This window comes from Amblyomma mixtum, chromosome 2 (assembly GCF_055824585.1).
Source record: "Amblyomma mixtum isolate Tamu chromosome 2, ASM5582458v1, whole genome shotgun sequence".
NCBI classification, from domain to species: domain Eukaryota; kingdom Metazoa; phylum Arthropoda; class Arachnida; order Ixodida; family Ixodidae; genus Amblyomma; species Amblyomma mixtum.
Genome location: NC_143013.1, coordinates 21,356,653 through 21,377,929, shown reverse-complemented (window position 1 = coordinate 21,377,929; position 21,277 = coordinate 21,356,653). Strand labels below are relative to the sequence as shown.

General features: G+C 52.6%; 1 protein-coding gene across 9 annotated transcripts in view; it reads left to right on the top strand.

Moving 5' to 3' along the window:
- Dys (Dystrophin) overlaps positions 1 to 21,277 on the top strand; it is a 447,573-nt gene that overhangs the window by 325,477 nt on the left and 100,819 nt on the right. For all 9 annotated transcript variants that reach the window (XM_089570782.1, XM_089570779.1, XM_089570783.1 and 6 more), the window contains 2 exons: positions 5,794 to 5,975; positions 7,263 to 7,452. In XM_089570782.1, the coding sequence (XP_089426908.1) occupies positions 5,794 to 5,975; positions 7,263 to 7,452 (372 nt within the window). The remainder of the gene's footprint in view (positions 1 to 5,793; positions 5,976 to 7,262; positions 7,453 to 21,277) is intronic.

Sequence of the window (21,277 nt, the reverse complement as noted above, 5' to 3'; positions counted from 1 at the left end):
ACAACTGGCTCGCCGGCTGGCCCGCAATTTCAGCGCGCTCGGCCGAGCTGAGCCTTCACACACGCGTACAGCTATAGTACAGCGGCGCCTCAGCGCCCGCGTTACCGTAGCGCTCGCCCGAGCTTGTCCATGACGCCGGCGCAATCCTCACTTGCCCCCCCATATCGCGGCGATTTCTCGGCCGTTTCGTCCGAGTAGCGGAGATGTAGTTGCCGCTCTTAACGCGCGCGCGGCCGCCGTTCGTCCTGCCAGTTGATTTCTTCTGCGCGCGGGCTAATGAGAGGGAAAAAATGAGTGCCCGCGCCGGGGGGCAGAGATGAACGGGGGAGGCTTTCCGCTCCCTACTCCCTATTTCACCTTTCCCTACGCGCCTTATACCACCGCCACCGTGGTGCCCAGACTCGCGGACCATTCGCAGCTGTGTCCCTTCTAGTTCTTATATGTGAGTCTGCCCCGCTGCGCCGCGCTACTGCTATCTTGACGCGCTGCACCGTGTTGATGCTGTGCCCGGTGCACACTAATCTACTTTCCATTATCTCTTTGGCTCTTGCGGTCCTTTGTGATACAGACGCCCATTCGTTTTTGCCTCCCTGGCACGTCTCTCTCTCTCTCTCCCCCCTTTTCTCCTGCTTGTTCTCTTCATACATCTGGTTGTTCGTTTCTTCAGCTTTCAGAGATGTCTTGTTTTTGTTTTACGTACTGTTTTCATCGCACCTTCAGTGGTGAAATCGGCTTTGATGTGTTTCTTTTTCTTGTATTTTTCGTGGCAGCCCTCGTCGCTGGGTCGTTCTTTCTGTCTTCGTTTAGTCTCTTTCGTGTTTGGTACTTCGTTCTCTCTATCTATTTGACTCGGTGTGCTGCCTTTTTCTCCCGCTCTCTCTCTCTTTCCTTCGTCCTTCCACGCTCCCGCCATTGCACGACCAACGCCAGCTCCAGAGCTTTCTCGGACCCTGCCGGCTGGATGCGCCCCCCCCCCCCCCCCCTCTTTCTCTTTCTGTGTCGTCCTGCGCGCCCTCTGGCAATACGAGCTGTGCGCGCCAGATCGAGCGAACTCGCGGACGCGCGCGCTCTTCTATCGACAGATCTGGTTGCCATCGTTAGCGGCGGTTTCCTGCTGGTCCCGGCGCATCCCCTGGGTTTTCTTTTTCTGTTTTGTTTACTTCACTTTCGAGCCTCTTTGCCGCACGTTGATGATCCAGCTGCGGTGGACTGTGGGGAAAAAGTAAGCGAAGAATGGAGATGGTGAAAAAATGTGGAAACAGGGAACGTCCGGTTGTTCCCCCACTTTCGAGCCTCTAAAACTGGGTCGACTTCTTGGCAAGATGACCGCCGGGGATTTCGGATATTATGCGCTCGATCAGCGTCGACTTGGCGATGCCGCGAGAACTGCGTGCGCGAGACACGCCGGTAAGGCGCTGGTAGAGCGCAAGTAATTAAATTAGCATCATAAAACTCATCGTGAACGGCTCTGCGGGCCTACAAACTTGCCACAAAAAAAATTACGCGTGCCATCTGCGTCGTCTGCGTCCTGTCGTGGAAGCAGACGACGCGAACGCTGACGGCAGCGCCGGATAGGGCACAACTGTTGCGTTTCTGCGTTTCGCTCCTAGCAGGCAGTGATTGGCTTCTGCTCTGCGCGGAAACTCTCCGACGGATTTTTGAGTTTATCGCTTTTCTCTGTACGGATGTGTTCGTTTCGCTGTATAGTCGCACCGAACGTCTGCGAAAGGTGCTGCAGCTCCTTCTGGATAAGCTTTGCTCGTCGCGCTTTCGATATCCCAAGCTTTCCAATTTGTGCGCCGGGCGTGTGTTGCCGTTTTCGGATTTTCCAGCTTCCGTTCGAGGCTCTCTCGCTGTTTCGATGCCGAATCGTGCCGGAGCTTGAGCTCAGGTTCGGCGCGCAAACAATTCCTCGGTCTTATTGTTCAGCTGTGCGTTTTTTGTTGCAACACTACGCGAGTCGCCGAGCCATTTCGCGGAGCTGGAGAAATGTTATACTGCGCATGCGCGAGGAGCAGTGACGTCACACGGCGCACAGCTGGCGCGCCGCCGCCGTCGCTGCGCGGGTGACTCAGACGTGCGGCCACCGCGATCGCCAGTTGCGTATGCGCAGTAGCGGCTCATAGCTAGCATGCCGGGGCCGCCGCCGCTGCCGCGCGCTCTCCATGCCCCCCCCCCCCCCCCCCCTTTTCTCTCTCTCCTCGTTGCTTACGCAACGCTCCTGGTTTAACCAGAGCTAAACCACTGCGAATATTTAGCATGGAAGCCGGGACCGCATCGGAGAAAAGAAGTCCGTTGATTTGTTCCAAGTTTGGCATATTTGTAATTGTTAGCGAGTGTTCTTGCTAGTGAAGGCGATGAAAAAATTGCGGCTGGGACAGGGAAATACCTAACCTTTCGCTGACGTCGGTCCAGTTCAAAAATTCTTTTGATAAGACGCTGCCTGAATACTGCTAACGCCATAAAGAATGACTGCGCTCTTTGAGGTGTCTCAGTTTGCATCTTTTTTTTTTGTTATTTCGTTGTCGTAACACGCTTCATGCGTAGTTTTCAGCGAAGGAACAAAACAAAAATGAAAACCACTAATGATTCGGTGAGCTCAAGTTTGATTTGGCTCTTTGCGCCGTTTATGAATCTTCCATGCCGCGTTCCGCATCTCCTTATTCGCTGTTCAGAGATAACAAAGACGACAGATGAATGAACGAAGAGCGGGGACGAAACGGTGAACGAACTCGCTGTATATAGCAGCGCAGTCTTCTCTCGTCGCCTTGTTGATTCCCGCGAAAAAAAAAAAGAAGAAAAACGCAGCGCGGAGAGAACAACAGGGCGGACGACCTGGCAAGGAGAGTAGAGTGAGGGGGGGGGGGGGGGGGGGGGGGGGGGGACCCGGAGGGCAATTTTTTCGTTTCGGGTGGGGGGTCGATCATTGCCGCCGTCTCAATCTCGAGCTCACGGCTCGAGAAATGCAGCGGCGGCAACGCGGAAATAACAATACGAACAGCACGAAGAGCAAAACCAGCACCGCGCAGGCGCGAGAAGCGAGAGAGCCGACATTTGGAGCTCGAATGACTATTTCTTTCAGTTAACCCCACGAAGCGAGGTCCTTTCTGTTTGTCTTTTTTTTTCTTTATATTTGTGTCGTACCGTTATTCGAGTATCCCCGACTTTCCCGCATGTCTTTGCCTTTCTTTCCCCCTTTGTGCACCTACTTGCATGGAAGGCGGTTGCAGGGTGTTGTTTTTCGTGCCCGCGCACGCTTCGACACTGGGGGGCGTAGGTGGGGAAGTTGTTGCGGGAAACTGGCAGAAAGAAAGGTGGGAGGGCCTGCGTGAGGAGGAAGAGAGTCGCGGAAGCCGCGGGCGCCCCGGAAGCGCGGGGCTGCCTGTTTAGCGCGGCGCTGGCGTGAGGACGACGTCCGACGCGACATGTCGGACGGCGGGGCTTATTAGATGGGCGTCTTTCTTGGCCGCATCGTTGACACCGCCGCCCGCCTCGGGTGAACATTCTGGCCTCCCTGTCCCCGCCAAACCAGTTTCCGCCCTCCTTTCCGCCCTCTGTCTTCTCCGGCGCTGTTATTTTCCCCGTGTCCGCCAAACTTCCTCTTCCTTGACGCCGGCGTAAACGAAGAGTAGTGAAGGAAACCAGTGTCGTCGGTGTCACTTCGCAGTTCTCTCGTCTCGCGACCGCGGTTCCGATGCTTCGTTCCCGGAGTAGATGTACGGTGGTTTTACCTTCAAGAGACGCAGGTTCGACGGCAAAGTGGGAAATATTGAAATATTTGTGAAACCCTTCAACGCAAATTATTGACGTTGCTGTGGTGCCGCGAGTCGAGTGATGGAGTAGGCACTTGGTGCGGACTGGGAGGCGCACCTTGGGGCTTATTTGTTCGTTTGGAAGAAGTTCTGCATTTAGAAGGACAATCCATAGGAATTAAAAGCTGGGCGAGTTGGTTGGTAGCTTCCAATTATTATTGAGTTCTGCATGTGCCCGTTAGTGTAAAGCCAGATAGATACCTTTTGTGGCGACGAGAGCGACCTCTCATTAGGGGGGGGGGGGAACCGCTACACACCGTACAGTGCGCTTTCGCACATCACATGGTCGCTGAAATTCAAGCTATGAAAGCACGTCTGTGTGCTCGGGGTAGTACACTTGACCACTGAGTGTCAAGCTTGGTAAACATATGTTAGGTTTGTAAATACGTCAGTCCGTCAGTAGGTCGATCAATCATTGAATCCAGTCAATGAATGGATCGATTGATCTCGATGTGCTTTGCGTGCGTTCCGGGTCCAGGACATGTCGCGTAATCACTAGATAAGCAGGGGCAAGGCGACCACTGACTGAGGTCAGGTGATGAATTTTTCATGGGTCGGTCGGTTCAACTGTGCAAGCATGTAAGGAGTCAGAGAATGTCTTCAACTTGAATCAGGTCTCAAGCTCTTAACGTGCTCGATGGGTGCACATTAAGCGTTCAGTGAGCGACTGATTCTGTGAGGAATCTTCCGCGGTACTGCGCGATGTCAGTGCACGTTAAAGAACCCCGGATGGTGAAATTTATCCGGAGCCGTCCACTACGGCGTCTCTCATAGTCTGAGCCGCTTCGGGACGTTAAAACCCGTAAAGAGCAGTCTTCTATAGGTCGGCATTCTTTTTTCCCCATCCTTTTCGTGAGGTACTGTTTCTCGGAAGTTACGGTGGTCGAGCAGCTGCGCCGACTGTGGAGACTGAGCGCCTCCCGTTCCGCGCGAAGCTCCTCTTTCGTCGGATACCGCAGGAGCGCAATGTGCCGAAGACAGCTTCGCGCCCCGCGAGCGCCCTCCATTGTTGGCGCCTCGTCGGAAATAACGGTCGCGCGGCGCGGCGAACACAAAAGACTGTCGGGCCGCCTGAACCGCGAGATCTCCTCTCGCCGCGGCCTGCCTCGTCGGCTTTTGTCTTCGGCTGCGCTACGTCTCCGTCTTCTCCCTTGTAAGTTGTCCGCCAGACAAGCGTCATGATGCACGCTTGTGTTCGTCCGGGCAAGAGCGAACTTCCCCCACGCGCTGACTTTTCTCTGTCGCAGCGGGCCCGATGCAACAGCGTGGTGTAAACTTGGCGGAAATGCGTGACGTGTGTGACGTTCTACTCTGCCACTACTCGCCTATGGGAGAGAAACTAGGAGGCGGAGGGAAACGATGGAAATTACGTTAAGGGCAGAGCAGCGAGCTATTAGTGAATGGGAAAAGGCAGGTTTAATGGTGCAGGCAGGAAGGATTTCACCACAAATTCGGTTTAATGGTAGCCTGGCTAAAATTAAAGGAAACGGTGGCATGTATTGCAGAGAGCAAGCTGCCCCTCAGTGGAACAGGTTGGATTTGAGAGCAAGTGAAATGTAGGCAAAGGGTGGCAGGTAGTCAGGTGGGCGGATGAGATTAGGAAGTTTGTGGGGATTGGATTATGTGGAGGTCAATTGGAGAGGCCTTTGGGTAGCAGTGAACGCAGTCAGGCAAATGATGCTGATGGCTGTGACGATGCCTACTTCTCCGTACGACCCCGAAGCAACCAGTGGTCGCGGGAAATTGTATTTTGACCTTTGCTTTCACGGCGTTGCTTTATTTTTTTGTTCGTTACATCGCACTTGGTCAGCTAAATCTTAGAACTCTTACCAATCATGATCTGGAAAGTGGGCACATGCCGAGACTTCGACCCGGTTTTTACTTCTCTGTCCAGACGCATTCAGGCCGAGATGCGTATTTCTCTGCGTTCCGTGCGCTTTCCCCGCTTCACATGTCCGTGCGCATCCTCTTGTGTGTGCAGCTGCTGAACGCCGAGCTGACCAAGTGGAAGGCGGCCGTGGACTCCGTGACTCGGCTGGCGCACAAGGTGGCCTCCGAGCCCCGCGGCGCCAACTCGGTGGGCGCGCCCCTGCAGGAGGACCCCGCCAGGCTCATGGCCGCCGTGGAGAGCATCAACCAGCGCTTCGCCGACCTCACCGTCAGGTGAGCACATTAATCTCGGCCGCGCTGCATGCGTGCTGCGGGCTCTCTGGCTGCGCGCGCCGCAATTTCGTGCCTGGGTGCGTTTTGTGCGGGGCCGGGAGAGGAGTGCCGGTCGGGAGTGAAACAGTGTAGCTGTCCGGTGTACTCGTTGGTTACTCGGAGGCCTCCGCGTTTCCCAGAAAAAAAAAAGAAAAAAAAACGCTGTGAAGGCGGAGAGAGATGCGCAAAGCGTACGGGCGGAACTCTGCTACAGTGTAGGACATTTAACACAGTGGAGCTTTACATAACCAAACAGCATCGCGAGCCCGCTTCGTGTCTTTATCGAAATGAAGTATTGTGCGTGTGCAGGGGCAGATTTATAGCATCACTTGGAGGTAGCAATTGGGGAAGCGACACTTAAGCGCGCAGTGCGTTTTGTGATGTTTTTGTTGAAAAAGAAGCTTGGGGCTAATGTGGTCTTCCCAAGAAGCTTTCATCGTTCTAAAAGGACCCTGTCCCCCGATCTCTCAAATATGTCCATATGTATGCGACACAACTTACTGATCCCTGTTTCTGTCTACGCGGCAGTCTCGTTCAGTTTTGTTTTACGGCGAGACTTGTTCGGGCTTTCGTGGCCTCTGTCTCTCTTTCCGATGCGCCAGCTGCACGGTAACAGCGCCACCCACGGAAGCGTCCGCGCGAGGGGCTTCCTTCTGGATCGCGTTCATTATCAGCGTAAGCTGAAACCGTGCCATATCTGTCGTGAGGGACCGTTCGGTTTTCGTCAACCAGCGACCCCCCCTTTCCCATCTCTCGACGTGGGTGTCTCGTTGGCTTTCGTCGAATCCGAAGGGAGAAACGAGCGTTTTTCCGCCGGGCGGTGCTGTTTGTATACAAACTGTAGCGCGCGTAGCGAGCGTCTCTCAGGGCGGCCAGTGTGCGAGAGGCGGTGGGCTCGACCGGGTATTTCGTCCTCCTTCAGGATTCGCTTACCGCATCGGTGACGTGGAGGTGTGCAGTAGCCCCCTGGCTTTTGTGCCAAGATCCGCCTGTTATTGAACCTCTTGAGTTAGTCTCGAATTTACTTCGTTTTATCAGCCGCCGTCCAATTTATTTCACTTACATTCTGTTATCCAAAAATGGACTAGTGTTTTACTTGTTTATCGCGATGTAGTTCAAACACCCGTTGTGTGTGTGCGAGCCTCCGAGATATATACCTAGTGTGGTGATGCGCGAGACCTGCGACCTCCGAGATCGGTGCTTGACTGCCGGGTGTCGCCCACCCATGGACACCCGCTCTCCTCGCAGCGTGCAGAACCGCGGCCAGGCCCTGCAGTCTGCGCTGGGCTCGCTGCACCAGCTGGAGAAAGCGCTGGACCGGTTCCTCGGCTGGCTGGCCGAGTCCGAGGCCACGCTGGACGTGCTGGAGACCGAGGCTGACCGCTACGGACCACGGGACGACGTGCACCGCTCCTGCAGCTTCCAGGACCGGATCAGGGTCAGTGGTGGCACGCCTCTCTCTCCTGCTTTCACTCGCGGCTTCTTCTTCTTCGTTTTTTTCTTGACGCTCCGGTGGTCGGGCGTGAGCCCGGGAGACGAGTCGAAGCGCGCATGTCCATGGATGTGCCGCATGCATGGTTTATAACTGCCATCGTGCATCGACTTCAACAAGTGCAGCTTTCAGGCGCACGGCTGGACTTGTTGGAGCGGTTGGGACATATTAAGATTATATGATGGAACGTCAAATCAAATCATATGAAATCAAATCTTTATTTCCATGTTCACCAGGGACATTACCGTGGGGGGGATGAGAGAAAAAAGTGCTGTTTTAAACAGCTTGACGAGTATACCCATACCCATCTCTCCCATTGAGTACAAGAACAGGAGCGATGTCCGCACCGGAAACTAGTATGCACTATACACATAAATATTGTTCGAATCATGCAATAAAATTTAATGCTTCCATGTGCGCCTACAACCTGGTCTTCGCAGAAGACTACGGAAGGCTGGTGAATAACTTTATTTGATTCACTTCAGGAAGATAACTGGATTCATTTGTTAGGAAGCGCTGGAGTTTGCCGTCTCCTCCGCGTTACGTTCCATCTTTCGCTCTTGATATGATTTTCAGGCTCGCCAGATCACGATCGGGCCCACGCTGAGTACTTCGCCGCGCACATTGCGTTCCTGCCCGTAGCCTTCGAGGGCGCGCCAGCTTCTTTGTTCTCAGGCGGCCGAGTTTGTAAGGCGACGTCCACTCGCGTCGCGCCTCCGCAATTTCGCCCAAGACGTGCCGTTGATAACGCCTCTGATCACCGCCTCTGTCTCGACTGTTGAGACGCGCGTGGGCTGCTCAAATGGAGAGCGGATCCTGGCGGGAGCGGGTGCCGATCGCTCGCGCCCTCAGAGCGGTGTGATTGCTTTGTGGGGGCGGTCCGTATAGTTTGCTGAGCGAATTCGCCGGCGACGGCGCCCTCGATTCCAACACTTCCTTGGCGTGATGATCATGAGTGAGATGGTGTATTTGTTGGATTGATTGCAGTGCATTTATTGCCTATGCGCATCTTTTGTAGCGTTCTCTGATTTAAAGCAAACAAGCAAACGAAAGATGTTAGTGGCAGTTTTAGTACTCTTTCAGCCACGCGCATTTCCGTTAAAGGCGTATAGGCACAAAATTTCTAATGCGGACAAACGATGTGGTTTATTTGGTGTGCATAAGGAGATGCCTTGTAGCAAGTGTCAGTCGCAGGCATTGAGTGGAACAGAAGTTAAGGTTTCGAATGTTGTCCGAGGAGCCGCTCGGCATTTCCACCTGAATGGAGTGACATCAAGGTGCACTTCCCTAGTATTGTGACGTCACCGAAACCGGTGCTTGTGGTGACGCGACGTCATCAGGAATGCGGTTGTCCGGGTTGTTCTGTCCACCGTGACGTCAAGGTGCGCTTCAGCGCTGGCGCGAACCGAGAACGAAAGAAAAAAATCGTTTGTTATTAATTACGCTACGCACTCGTGTATCGAGCTCATTTTCATGATTACTAGGCGAATGGGCCTTTTTCAGGGCAAAAATTTCGGATATAAAAAAAAATTGTCTGTACCCCTTTAAGCCTAAAGTTGCTCGTAAATATTTATTTTATTTGTTTCAAAGAAAATCGCACCAACCTGCATGCTTTGTTCTGATTTTCGGACCGCTCCATCTACGGACCACTTTTAGGCTGCAGGAAATCGGTGAAACCTCGCTTGTAATTGCGCGTATTGATCATATGTGACAGCTAAAAATAAGGAGTAATGGTCCGAAGCGCGACGTGCGCTCGGCTCGAGCTTCCCTTTTACTGATATCGATCGCGCATTGATTTGCAGTAATGACTGTCTGCCCTGGTCGTGAACGACGTGTTCATTTGTGGACCATTCTGAGGCGGTTCAGAGCACGTCGCGATCATTTTATCGAGCTCCAATTCTGGACTAAGCTCTGCGGTCGTAACCTCCGTCGCGTAGAAGCCGCGCACATGGGTTCCAGAAAATACCGTCCCTTTAGTAATTTACCTCGGAAGAAATGTAGCTTGGCGCAGTGCGCAGTGTACAAAGAGTGTAGCGGGGCAGATGCAGGTGTAGCTTTCACGGGGAGCGTCTTCAGCAAGCACAGACGCACAGAAGAAAGCAGTAGGCACGATTCCCGAAATCTTTCCTTTCGTTCCCTTATCAGCCCACAACGATGCCGTAAATTGCGCGGGTCTCGCGTGACGACGTACTTAAGCTAACTGTTGAGGCTCGTAGCTTATAGAAAACGGTGCGTTTGGTAAGCGCGATTCACAAATGCGGTAGGTAAGCGAAAAAAGTATTTTTAAAGACACAGTGGAGAAATTCACTGTAGCGGAGAAGTGTAATGAAGTGTGGTGCGATTTTAATGAAGTGTCTGTTTCTTTGTGTAATCTTCTAGCGTTCTCTTGCTTTAACCTACGCGCTGTGGTCCGTGTTTAATTTAGTGCGTGTGGTAGCCTCACACTGAGTATGTCATGATGTCCTGCACATTTTAACGTAAACACGTATATGTCGACGAGGTTTTGTACACTCTATAGCGGATAGCGCTACTGAGCACAGTTAGTCAGAAAATACATAAAAACTTAAAGGGCTCTTAAACTTCTCCTTTAAGAGTAGAATGCGATAGCGTAATTGGGCCGCCGCCGCTTATCGGCATTCACACGCGAAGAGTGGGGTGCTGGTTCCGCGCGTTGAAGTATTCATGTTCGAGCATAGAGGTGAGAAACAAAGGTTCTAGCACTGAAGCGTTAAGGGGCGGAAAAAGCGGCGTCGTCGCCGTGGCTCCGTCGCGTCGTTCGTGCCTGAAAAATCCCAGGAGTACCAGCGCCGCAGGCGTTGCGCAGCTGCTCCGTTGATGGAAAACGATGGAACAGCGCCGATACTTCTTGCTCCATGACCGCAACACGCGCATCTAGGATTTAGAGGGCCGGTTCACATCTTGTCGCGTTCGCATGTGGCGTATTCTCACCACATTCCAAAGTACCCTGGGAGAATGTGCAGAGCAGACGTCCGCTGTTTCGCCCTTGCCTTTCAAGGCCTTTTGATATGCGGGGAAGCTCTATAGGCTAACTCCATTATATCAGTGATAAGCAATCCACATGGGCTACTTGCGGCAACGTACGTGGCAATGGTGGGCGGGGTGTCACGCTGGGTTCGACTGGTGAGTTAGGTGTAGACGCCAAAGTAATGTCTTTTAAATTTTTGAAACCTCTGCGCCCGTGAAGAGTCCTCTCAGTGCTACATGTCTCATCGGGTACTTGTTTAATATATTAAATGGGTTTTTGCGCGTTCCACAAATGACTATTCGGATTGTCTAACCGCACAGTAAAAGACGTTTTACGTTTCGATAAAGAAGTTCGCGTTAACGTTGCGGAGCCTGTGCAGTCACTGCACGTGGTGGCTCTCGGTGCGTAGCAACACCGGAGCCTGTTCACCCGTTGCTCTGGAATTACTAATACGCCCCCCCCCCCCCCCCCCGCCTCCTCCTATTTCCTTACCTTGCCAAGCTGTGCACGCTCGTTAGCCTCGGCACAAACCAAGAATAGATTTCCGGACTTGAGCCGAACACACTTCCTTTACCACGCAAACAGGCTGCGGGGATCGGAAAGGGTGGAGGTTTGGTGGTCGAGTTGGGAAAGGAGCGGTGGGGAGGAATTCGGGAGGAGGTAGTGTATTTGTAGGGAAGAAGGGGATGGGGGGCGCGATGGCCTATCGATTGAGCGCGTGTTGGCGCGTGTGCCGAAGCTTTGCGCGCTTGTTATGTGCGCGCATTGGCTCGGCTGCGCCTAACAGCTCTCGGCCAGCTCGCCGCAGTTTTGTGTGCCCGGGAAGACGCTCTCTCCATTTCCCCGTCTTTTCCCTCGCGAAGCGCTTGGGCGGGAAGCGACCCGTCGATTAGGCGAAAGTGCTGCTGATTCAGATGAGGCCGGAATTTGGTGGATGCTCGCGCGTGCTATCCGAGCTTCGCTAATGAAATGGCCGGGTTTTCTTGCATCCTCCCACGGGAAGTGGTGGGGGGGTCCTTCTCGTCCTCTCCGTGTGGATGCCATGTGTATCTGTGACGCACGCGCGTTTGGCTGTGGGAGCTTAGTGGAGCTTCGGTACGACTTTAGCGCGCTGGCCTTTTAGAGTTGTTAATCCTGGTGGGTTCGGGAACTTGTTGCTGGGAGGGCGCGAGGGCGATTAAAAGCTACTTGTAATGTAGCCAAGCTAAACTCGTTAAATACCAGATTAGGGACAACGCTATTCCTGGCATCATTTTTGAACGCGGATCATTTGTAGGGCCAACTTTCACTCTTTTCTGGTGTCCAGATTAGCCACGGCGGAATACATTATAATATACGTAGACCCAGGTCAAGAAGGATGAGGAGGCGGTCTCGGTAGAGTACGTGAGCTTGTGTTGGGGCTCTCGTTCTAATGCTCATATACGACCTTATATGTATTCTGTATAGTTTGTTCTCTTTTTGTTTGTTCCCTTATAGGTGCGACCTCAGGAGTCATTATAGATACGAAGCATTCAAAACGCCATTGTGATACGCCACATAGACCGCGAGTTTTTTGGGAGGAGAGAAAAGTTGTACTCTTCGCATGCAAAGCCCAAGGTCAACAGCGCTTTTCAATGATCTTCAACCAGTAGGAGGGGTGGCGGTGTGTCTGTGACGTCGGGTCACGTGCCTCTCTCGTCGCTGCCTCCCTCGTCTTGAGTAACACCTGTGCCACCGCCAATGCCACCTAGAACTCCACCGCTCGCCAAATCACGTGCTCAGAGTGGAGAGGGACAAAATAAAAAAATCTCTGCCTCTCCCGTAAACGAGAGTAGAGTAAGCATGAAATGTTTACGAGCCTAATGTCATCTTGGTGGACACCCGAACCGCACCGTACAGGAAGGGAGGAACGCCACCACCCGTTCAGCGCGATGCCTTGCCATTTGAACGCAAGGTTTTTTGAGGAAAGGAAATGGCGCAGTAATTCTCTGCCATCTCGGTGGACACCCGAACCGCACCGTAAAGGAAGGGAGGAACACCACCACCCGTTCGGCGCGATGCCTTGCCCTTTGAACGCAGCGCTTCTCCCCCGGGCCCCTGTGCGCCTGCGCGGCTTTGCTTCGATGCGCGAAGCCCCTAAGAGATCACGTATGTCAACGAAGTGTAACGTGGCATTTATGTGCTTTTTGCGTTATTAGAAATCGGAAATTATAATTCCGTGCATTATCAAACCCACAGCTCCACTGATATCTTGATAAACATTGAGAAGGCACTGGCAGCAGTTATTTTTTGTCTCGTTTGGAGACCAACCGGCGCTTGCATGCCGGTCGCGTAGGAGGGCTTAGAGAGTCTCGTTAAATCTCGTTAAGTCTCGTACGGTGCCCGGATGTTCTGGTTTCAGAGCCCGGATGACTGGAATTCAGTGCCCGGATGAGTGGATTTCAGTGCCCGGATGACTGGAATTCAGTGCCCGGATGACTGGAATTCAGTGCCCGGATGACTGGAATTCAGTGCCCGGATGAGTGGATTTCAGTGCCCGGATGATGGCTCTCGGTCTCGGCGTCACGTCACCACACTGCCGACAACGGGAGCTAAAAGCATTTCATGCTTAAAAGTGGCCGTCTGTCAAAGACGTGGCGTAGCCGAGCATTTCTCTCGTCTTACCGGGTACAGCCCGCCTGAACCACAGACATTTTTTTTTTTTACTTTGAACACTGTAACTGTTTTTTGCAAGCTGGGTCAACGGACCCAGTGAGTCAGTTATGCACCTTTCCTTTCCTCGAAACTAACGGGGAGGGTTGTGGCTGCGAATAAGACAACACTGGGAACTGGCTTCGTGCAGTCAGGCCCTGAAATCTATGAAGTGGGCCGGGAATGCGATCGAGCCGAAGAGGGCAAGTAGGAGAAGGCCGAGTATGCACGTGACCGTATAGACGCCGAAATGGGCCTGTGAGACGCATTAATGCGCCCAGCCGGTACATTTAGATCTAATAATTTTTTAACAGCGTTAGCTCTTATTCATCACGTTTATCGATTTCTTGGGGTCTGCTACCACCTCCCTTTGGGGTGAAATTTTCTAAATCCGAGGAATTCAAGAAGGCGGCCCCCATAGGAAATCGATATGACAAACCAAGCGGTGATTGATTGGTGACGTCATTAGTATATTGAATTGGTGATTGGTGACGTCACCGATTTTGTGACGTCATGATTAACTAGTCACATGTCAATCGCTTTGAACTCAGTAATTAATGAGGCATCATAAAACGATTAGATATTTGGAATCCTCTATATGAGTAGAACAGATTAGACACCAAAATTAACTAATGAGGTTAATAGTTATGGTTATGCTTATATTTAGTTTTTTATAATTAACTAACCGATAACGTCATGGTCTAACTAATTTATATTCGTTACCGCCTCGATGAGTAGGACATGTTAGACACCAATATTGTCTGATTAGGTTAATATTTACTTATGGTTAGACTTAACATGGCGGCCATGTCGTCAGCACTCGGCAGCTCACAATTTCTTACTTTATGGCGACCGGGCGCCTACCGTCTTTAGGTAAGGAAAAATGGCCCTTCAAAGAGTGGAAAAACTTTTTCGGCCCAAATTTTTTTTTAACGTATCCTGCTCTTACTGTTACGGCTTTTGAAATCCTTCTCTTTTGTTATCTTGTTAGGTTTGAACTTAGTTTTCACATTTAGTACGTGCTTAGAGGGCTTGCTCAGGCAAAAGTGTTCCTCTTAGTACTTTGTACATCTTCCGCTTTCTAACGTGCTATTGCGACCGGAGTTTAGGCGGACATACACACAGTGCGTGATTTTGCAGTGTTGCCAAACTGCGCGTTTGGCAACACTGTCGTAGTGTCGAGCTTGACGCGCGACTCTGTGCTGCCGTCACGTCATTAACGCTATATACTTCATCTCACAACTTACGGTTTAATGTAAGCCATGAGCGCGAAGCATATGCCTCCACAAGTGTACTAATCGCACCTGATCTCGTGAACAGTCCTGGAAGCCGTCGCCTAGTGTCCTTGTATACCTTCCACGAAGTTGTGAGATTTAGTGCAGGACGCGTTGGTTTCCATGCTTGCATGCATTCGGGGCACTGAGAGTACGGACGTCGCCTCCTTCCGAGCCCGGCGGCGGCGGCGTTCTGCCCCGCAAGCTGCGCACCCTGGGCGGGGATTTGGAATGGGCTCCCACCGAGCCGTCGCCGCAGCAAAGCTCTTGAGCCGTTGTTTGGGCAAGACCTTACGTCGACTCCAGGCGCGGCCGGACGCCAACGCCTGCGCTGTTCGCGGCACCTTGAAGCTCGCCTGTACCCCTGCCTCCTCCTCGTTAGAACGGTGCAGCGCCGCGGACGGTGTAGGGTCTGCGTCAACCAATCGGAAGTGACCCGGTCCGGCGGACACGCCAATGGCGTTATTCCTCCGCTGCGTGTAAGTGCATTCCCATCCCATGTTATTCCGCCCTTCAGAATGCGAGCGCAGGTACCCTGCACCGTTGCAGTGTTGGAGCAGTGTGAGTTTTTCCAATTCTTGATTCACAGGTGTATAGGCTGTACAAACGCCTGTCGAAACTTTGTAATACCCCTGTCACACGGGCACTGTAAAGGTACTTTGAGCTAAAGCTCCATTACTCCAAGGGAGAACGCGCGCTGCCACACGGACGCGCCTAAGGACACCTAGTTCAAAGGAACTTCGAATCAAGGCAGCTCGAGTTTGTCCTTTGAGGCTGCAAGGGAGTACTCTCTCTCCCAATAAGTTAGCAGCAAAAATAAATGGGGATAAGAAACGATCGATATTCTTTTCTGAAATTTGCTTCGTAAAATTATTGGTCTTTTAAAATATAAAGTTATTTGTTTTGTGGCGGTTTCACCGCGCCATACTCTCGTCCCGGATTTACAAGCGCCACGGTAACTACGACGCCATGTCGGCCATGTTGTTTGTTGTTTTCAGCAAGTACGGACAGTGGCGGACAGCAGCTAGTGATACATCTTGACGGAGATCGCCGAGCATAAAGCAGGGGACACATGTGCGACAACTTCGCCAACGCGCCGCACCGATCGTCGCGTGCGAACTGGCATCCCACTGCAAACAGGGACACACGGAGCGGTGAGCATTCGCTGCGCCGCTCTACCCAAGCTCCGCCCACAACCGCTGTCACACTTCGCCGCCGTGCAGCGGTGCCTCAGTGCTGCTTGTGATCGTGTACAAATATCCCAAGAAAAGACAAGATTGCCTTGTTATCAGAAAGTCTGCTCGAGCAGCGACAAAGCATGCCTGCTTATGTTGCGAGCTTTCGGCAACGGCACCGCTCGCGCGCGCTCCGGGCGACGAGCTCTGCTACTGCCTGGCTGCCGTGGTCGTCGCTAGGCCTATAGCCTCTTTCGGATCGAAACCGCAGCGGCCGGCGCTTCTGAAGTCGCCTGAGCTATAATAAAAGGCCTACTCCACACATCGCTCTACTGTCAACAGCATCATCTCACAATAAAGTAATAATATGGTCAATTTCCGCGACGCCTTCGGCAGCGAAGCGAGCGAGCGCCAGGCGAGCCGGACCCCAACGTCATGCAAGCGGCAGCTGGGGGGTGGTTGTGGAAAGAAGTTTGCTTGTATCGCAGTCGTTACCTTTAGCAGCAGCTCAGTATTGGTCAGAGATCCTCAACAATGACATATTTTTCACATTTCTCATCCCAGGGTTTATTATTTAAGTCAAGAACACACTTTAGCTCGTTTTTATGACGCCGGCAGACGGGATCCAGGCTGGCCGGCCGGCCGGCATGCTCGGAGTACTTCACGTTCGCACAAGAAAGTACAAAACAGCCATGTACCAGAGAGGATGCTTCCTAGATTCGAGCAACGACAATATACCTGTGCAAAAGAGGATCTTTCGGCAACGACACCGGCTGCGGCAACGCCGGGCGACGAACTGCGCGCTGGTCCCGGCTGCCGTAGTCGTCGCTAGGCCTACTTGATTTCGCGTCGAAGGCGCAGCTGACAGCGCTTCGGAAGTCGCCTGTGCTATAATAAAAGGCCTACTATTCACATCGCTTGACTGCGAACTCGTCCCATAATAAAAGATATGTTCGATTTCCACGACGCCTTCAGAAACGGATTAGCAGACGGCAGGCGAACCACACCAAGTAGCAGCAGCACCGAAGCGGCTGTGGGATTAAATTTTCTTGTTACGTGCAACTCGGTATTAGCCAACGATCGTCAGAAATGATGCAATTTTGACATGCATCTATCCCTGGGCTTGCTAGAACGTCAACAAACAATACTAGCGCGTTTTTCAGTCGCCGGCGGCTGGCATCAGAGCTGGCAGACCGGCCCCGGCATGGCTCGGCCCCGAGCGCCCTGAGCCTCGCGTTGATTGAGCATAATATTGATATAAAACAAGTTCTTTTATGAAAATATGTGACACTGCTATATTCTCATGTCCACTGAAGTCTGCAATTTTAATCCAGTTTTCACCGATGAGGGCGCTAAAATCGTTTTTCAAAGGTCGTTCCGCGACCGTGTAGCACGGGCGAACTCCCTTGAAGTAGTGCTCCTTTGGTAGCGTAATGGAGCTTTAGTTCAAAGTACCTTTACAGTGCCCGTGTGACAGGGGTATAACTTTGTTTTGCTGAGCGCTCTTTATCGGTAGCCCCAGTGACACTCCTAACTTTACCACCGCTGCGTGGTACTAAGGAGGCGTAGTGTGTGTGGACATGTCTGGGGGCTCCTTCTTCACGCTTCTGTGCACCTTGCCCATTCTTTCTCTCTCTCTCTCTCTTTATCTCACTCGGGAGCGAGACTTCTCTCGGAACTTATGGCCGTCTTCGCGCGCGCGTTGGCGCTATCTTTTACCGTAGTGTTACTGGCACCTGGTGAGGCTCGGCGTCCTCCGCGCTATCCTTAGCTCGGCATCGTATATAAAGCGTACTCCTGTGTCTGGCTCTTTTGTTGACTGACCCGAGGTGGGGCATCGGTGTCGGGTCTGCGCGCTGAGTCGCCGCGAGTTCATCGCAATCGTGTAAAAGTCACGGTACTGCTGCACTGCCGATCTTCTGAGTAAAATGGCCCTTCGATGCTGGAGGAGCGTCCTCAGTTCCCACCCTGTAACGGTTATTCGCCAAGCTTATAATCCTTACTGGAGCGTTGCATTGAATTCTCGGCCACCTCGTGGCGTTTCGCACCGTCCCTGGGGTCTAGGCACTGTCTACGCCAGCTTGGTCTTGATGCTCTTTTTCTATGACGTTTTGCCGGCTTTCGTGATGCTAGTGTCCACACTTCTGCTAGTATATTTGCTCTGAGAGGGGAATGGTATAGTATGGCGGTATGGTGAAATGGTTTTATTTGGTTTATCGAGATTAAGGTCCCAAAGCGACTCAGGCTATGGGGGACGCCGTAGTGGAGGGCTCCGGAAATTTTCACTACCTGGGGATCTTTAACGTGCACTGACGTCGCACAGTACCCGGGCCTCTAGAATTTCCGCTCCAAAGAAATTCAACCGCTGCGGCCGGGATCGAACCCTTGTGTTTCGGGTGAGCAGCCGAGCACCATAACCACTGAGCCACCGCGGCGGCCCGGTATGGTGAAATGGTTGGGCCAATATCAAGAAACAGTAATAAAATGCCTCTGCCCGCGCCACTAAGTATAGCAGGCTTATGCCATTTATAGCATAAAAAAAGTAGGCCGAAACCGATAAAGAAATATGTGCTATGGAAATGGAAACAAATAAAAAAATGATAAAAATTGTTACTATACCACCAAAAGAACAGCACAGGGAGCTGGGCGAGCGGGGAGTTAATTATAACACGCAGTTTATGTTGTTCAGTGCCCTCTGTGTTATGTGCTCTTCGATGGTTCGATTGTTCTATTAGCTTCTTCGACTGCTTGATGGCTCACAAGGCTTCCGAGCCCTTTTTCTTGAGGACCTGTATACGTTTTGAGTCCCCCCCCCCCCCCCCCCCCCCCCCCCCTTTCCTCAAATCCTGTATTCCTGTACTGGTGTAGTATATTCGTGTGCTCAGGAGGTGGTGCACAAGCAATCATGCAGTGGAAGATATAATAATACAGACGGGAGGGCGCGAAGTCTGCAGTTTGATACGGATCAAATAGAAAAAAAAAATTAAATGTGAGAAGTTCGCCTGGCCTGTTTTTCCCGCTGTCAAGTTTCGCAGGTATCTAGGGAACAAGCTCAGAAACGTTCTACATAAAGCGTAAACTTTCACTCAAATGTCTCTTTTGTGTCCCCATTTGTAATCGGTGGCGAATATTCCGACAAACTTTGACGAGGCAAATCTTGAAAGTTGTTTCTGTACGCAACGCAATGTACTTCAGCTTTGAAATTCAGCGTCTGAACCTTGCAAAAATTAATAAGAGTCGCACTAAAGTTTCTCAGCCGTCCTCCTGTACTCTCACACCGCTGTAGAGAAACGCTGTAAGCAAGTAATTCCTAACATTGGATGAACATCAGCGCTTGGTCTTTGCGACGAAAGATTGGTTCGCGGGCGGGCTGGGGATGTCCCTTTGCATTTTATCTCCGAAATAATTGTGCCTAGTCTCTGAGGGACTACCTTAAGCACTGATCTCTAGCTGGTTTGGGGTGCAGGCGGCTGGCACGACTACCTAATCTGCCACGTGGCCCATATCCAAGCCGGTAACGTGCGACAGCCGCGAGAACCACGTATGTCTGTGCCTATCTCGACAGTGACGCACTTGTTCGGCCGGGAAAACTCTCGGTCGTTTCTTTTTTTTTCCCTAGCGTCAAAAAGTCTTGCCTCCGGGATATATCCTAGGCGTGACGGCGTGCGAGAATCTTCCTGGGCGCAAAATATGAGCCGGAGGGAAAACTGAAAGACGCCGATAAGCAGAGACAGGGGAAGCCTGCCGGCTGCCGCTGCTGTAATTCAATCGGACCGGTCAGCCGGCGTCAGTGTAATCAGGCTAATCCGATAACGGCGCCTTCAGGGCGTCGGCGGCGCAATCACCGAGCTGCCGCCGCGCTCTGCCCCTGCATCCCTCCTTCTTCACCCTCCCACCGCTCTCCTGCCGGCGGCAAGCCCTGGCCGAGCCGAACTGTTCTCTGTTCCCCTGTCACCGATCGGCAGGCGGAATGCCCCCCCCCCCCCCCCCCCCCCCTCTTTCCTCGCGGACTTTTTCTTTTCTCTTGTGGCACTCACTTTCTCTTTCGAGTTATGCTCAGCTTCTTGCTTATTTTTTCATTCTTTTACACGCTCGTTATTAAAGCTTCCGTCCGGAGTCCCTTTCTTTTTCCTCACACGACGCATTTCCGATTGCGGAGCAGTTGCCGTTGCGTTGTGTTGGCTGCTTGTGTGCTCCGATTTTTTACCACGAAGCTGAGAACTCCGAGAGTATCGCTCACGGAGGCGGATAGAGCGCGGAGGACGTCTGGCTGGTTCGCCCAGCGCGGGGTGAAGAGAACCGTTGCCATGACCGCTTTAAACTGTTGGTGCGCTTGCGCGACTGTTTGTGTTGGCCTTCTCTAGTTTTATGCGTACACTAAGTCACTGCGCACAGCGAGCTTCTTCACGAGAAAGCAGTGGCCCTTTATATCGCTGTTAACGGTTTTGCAGTGCTCTGGTGTATTGCGCATTTCGACTTTCATTTAGCGGGGCGGGGTTGGTGGGAACAATTTTAACTAAGGATCCTCAAGGGTGGGCTCCTACTTGTCCAAGAGTCCACGGGCCTGTGCCTCACGGAGCGCACTGCAGACACTACAGCCATGTTTGGCCGGCTGGTTGATCAACTCGCAGAGTTGCCTCCTGTGGGGAGGGGGATGGGATGGCTATACGAGGGGAGCCGCCATAGGTTGGGAGCCCCCGTATTCACAAACCACACTTGCCCTTATCTTTAGCGCCCCTTCACTTTTCTGCTCCTTAACGCGTTTCAGAAACAGACCTTACCCTTAACGGTCCCCTTTAGCCCAACTTAAAATTCAGGTAAAGGGAGCCATTTAAGGTGCCAACCCAGGCACCTTAAACTGCTCCTTACCACAATTCAACATGGCGGCGTGCTACGATGACGACTTCAGTGATGCTGAATTCCAATGGCAGATCGAGACCGCTCCGTCGGATCGCATACGGAGCGCGTCGGAGCGCGTAGATTTGCCACCTCCCATTTTGCGATTTGAATGCCAGTGCTCCCTCGGAGCTATCGGGAGCGCGATGCCAGCGCCGCAGCGGCGAGCCGCGGAAACTAGGCGCGCCGCCGGAGCGGACGCCCTGCTAGCTTCGTGTTGAGTGCGACAGGAGTTGCGCGAGGAGCGATCTCCGCGTTGACAGACGCCGTCTCGGCGAAACAAAAAGGAGGTAGTACGAAGGCCGTAATGTAAAACCAAAACCAAAGCGTATGTACAGGATGGTCCACTCTCCGTGAACACGCGAGTATGCGGCCGCGGTCTTCGGAGAGCCAGTGAGTTTGTCCCTACCGTTCACGAAAGAAGTGGCGGACGACGCGCAGGCAAGTTGCTCGCTGCTCGATTTTCCAGCCTTGCGACTGCGAGACGCAAGCCGCTGAACCAATCAGCGAGACAGTCGAGCTTTCGGCAACGACGCCGCCCGCGGACACGCCGAGCGACGAACTGCCGAGCGACGAACTGCGCTGCCCCCCGGCAAACGTTTCTCCCTGGCTGCCGTAGTCGTCGCTAAGCCTAACTGTTTTTCATCGATGCCGCAGCTGAGGGCGCTTCGGAATTGGTCAGCGTCCGGAGACCTTGTAAACGTGTCCCAGCCGACAGTTTCCCGGATTGTAACTCGATTGTCGAACATGATTGTCGAACCGACATCGAG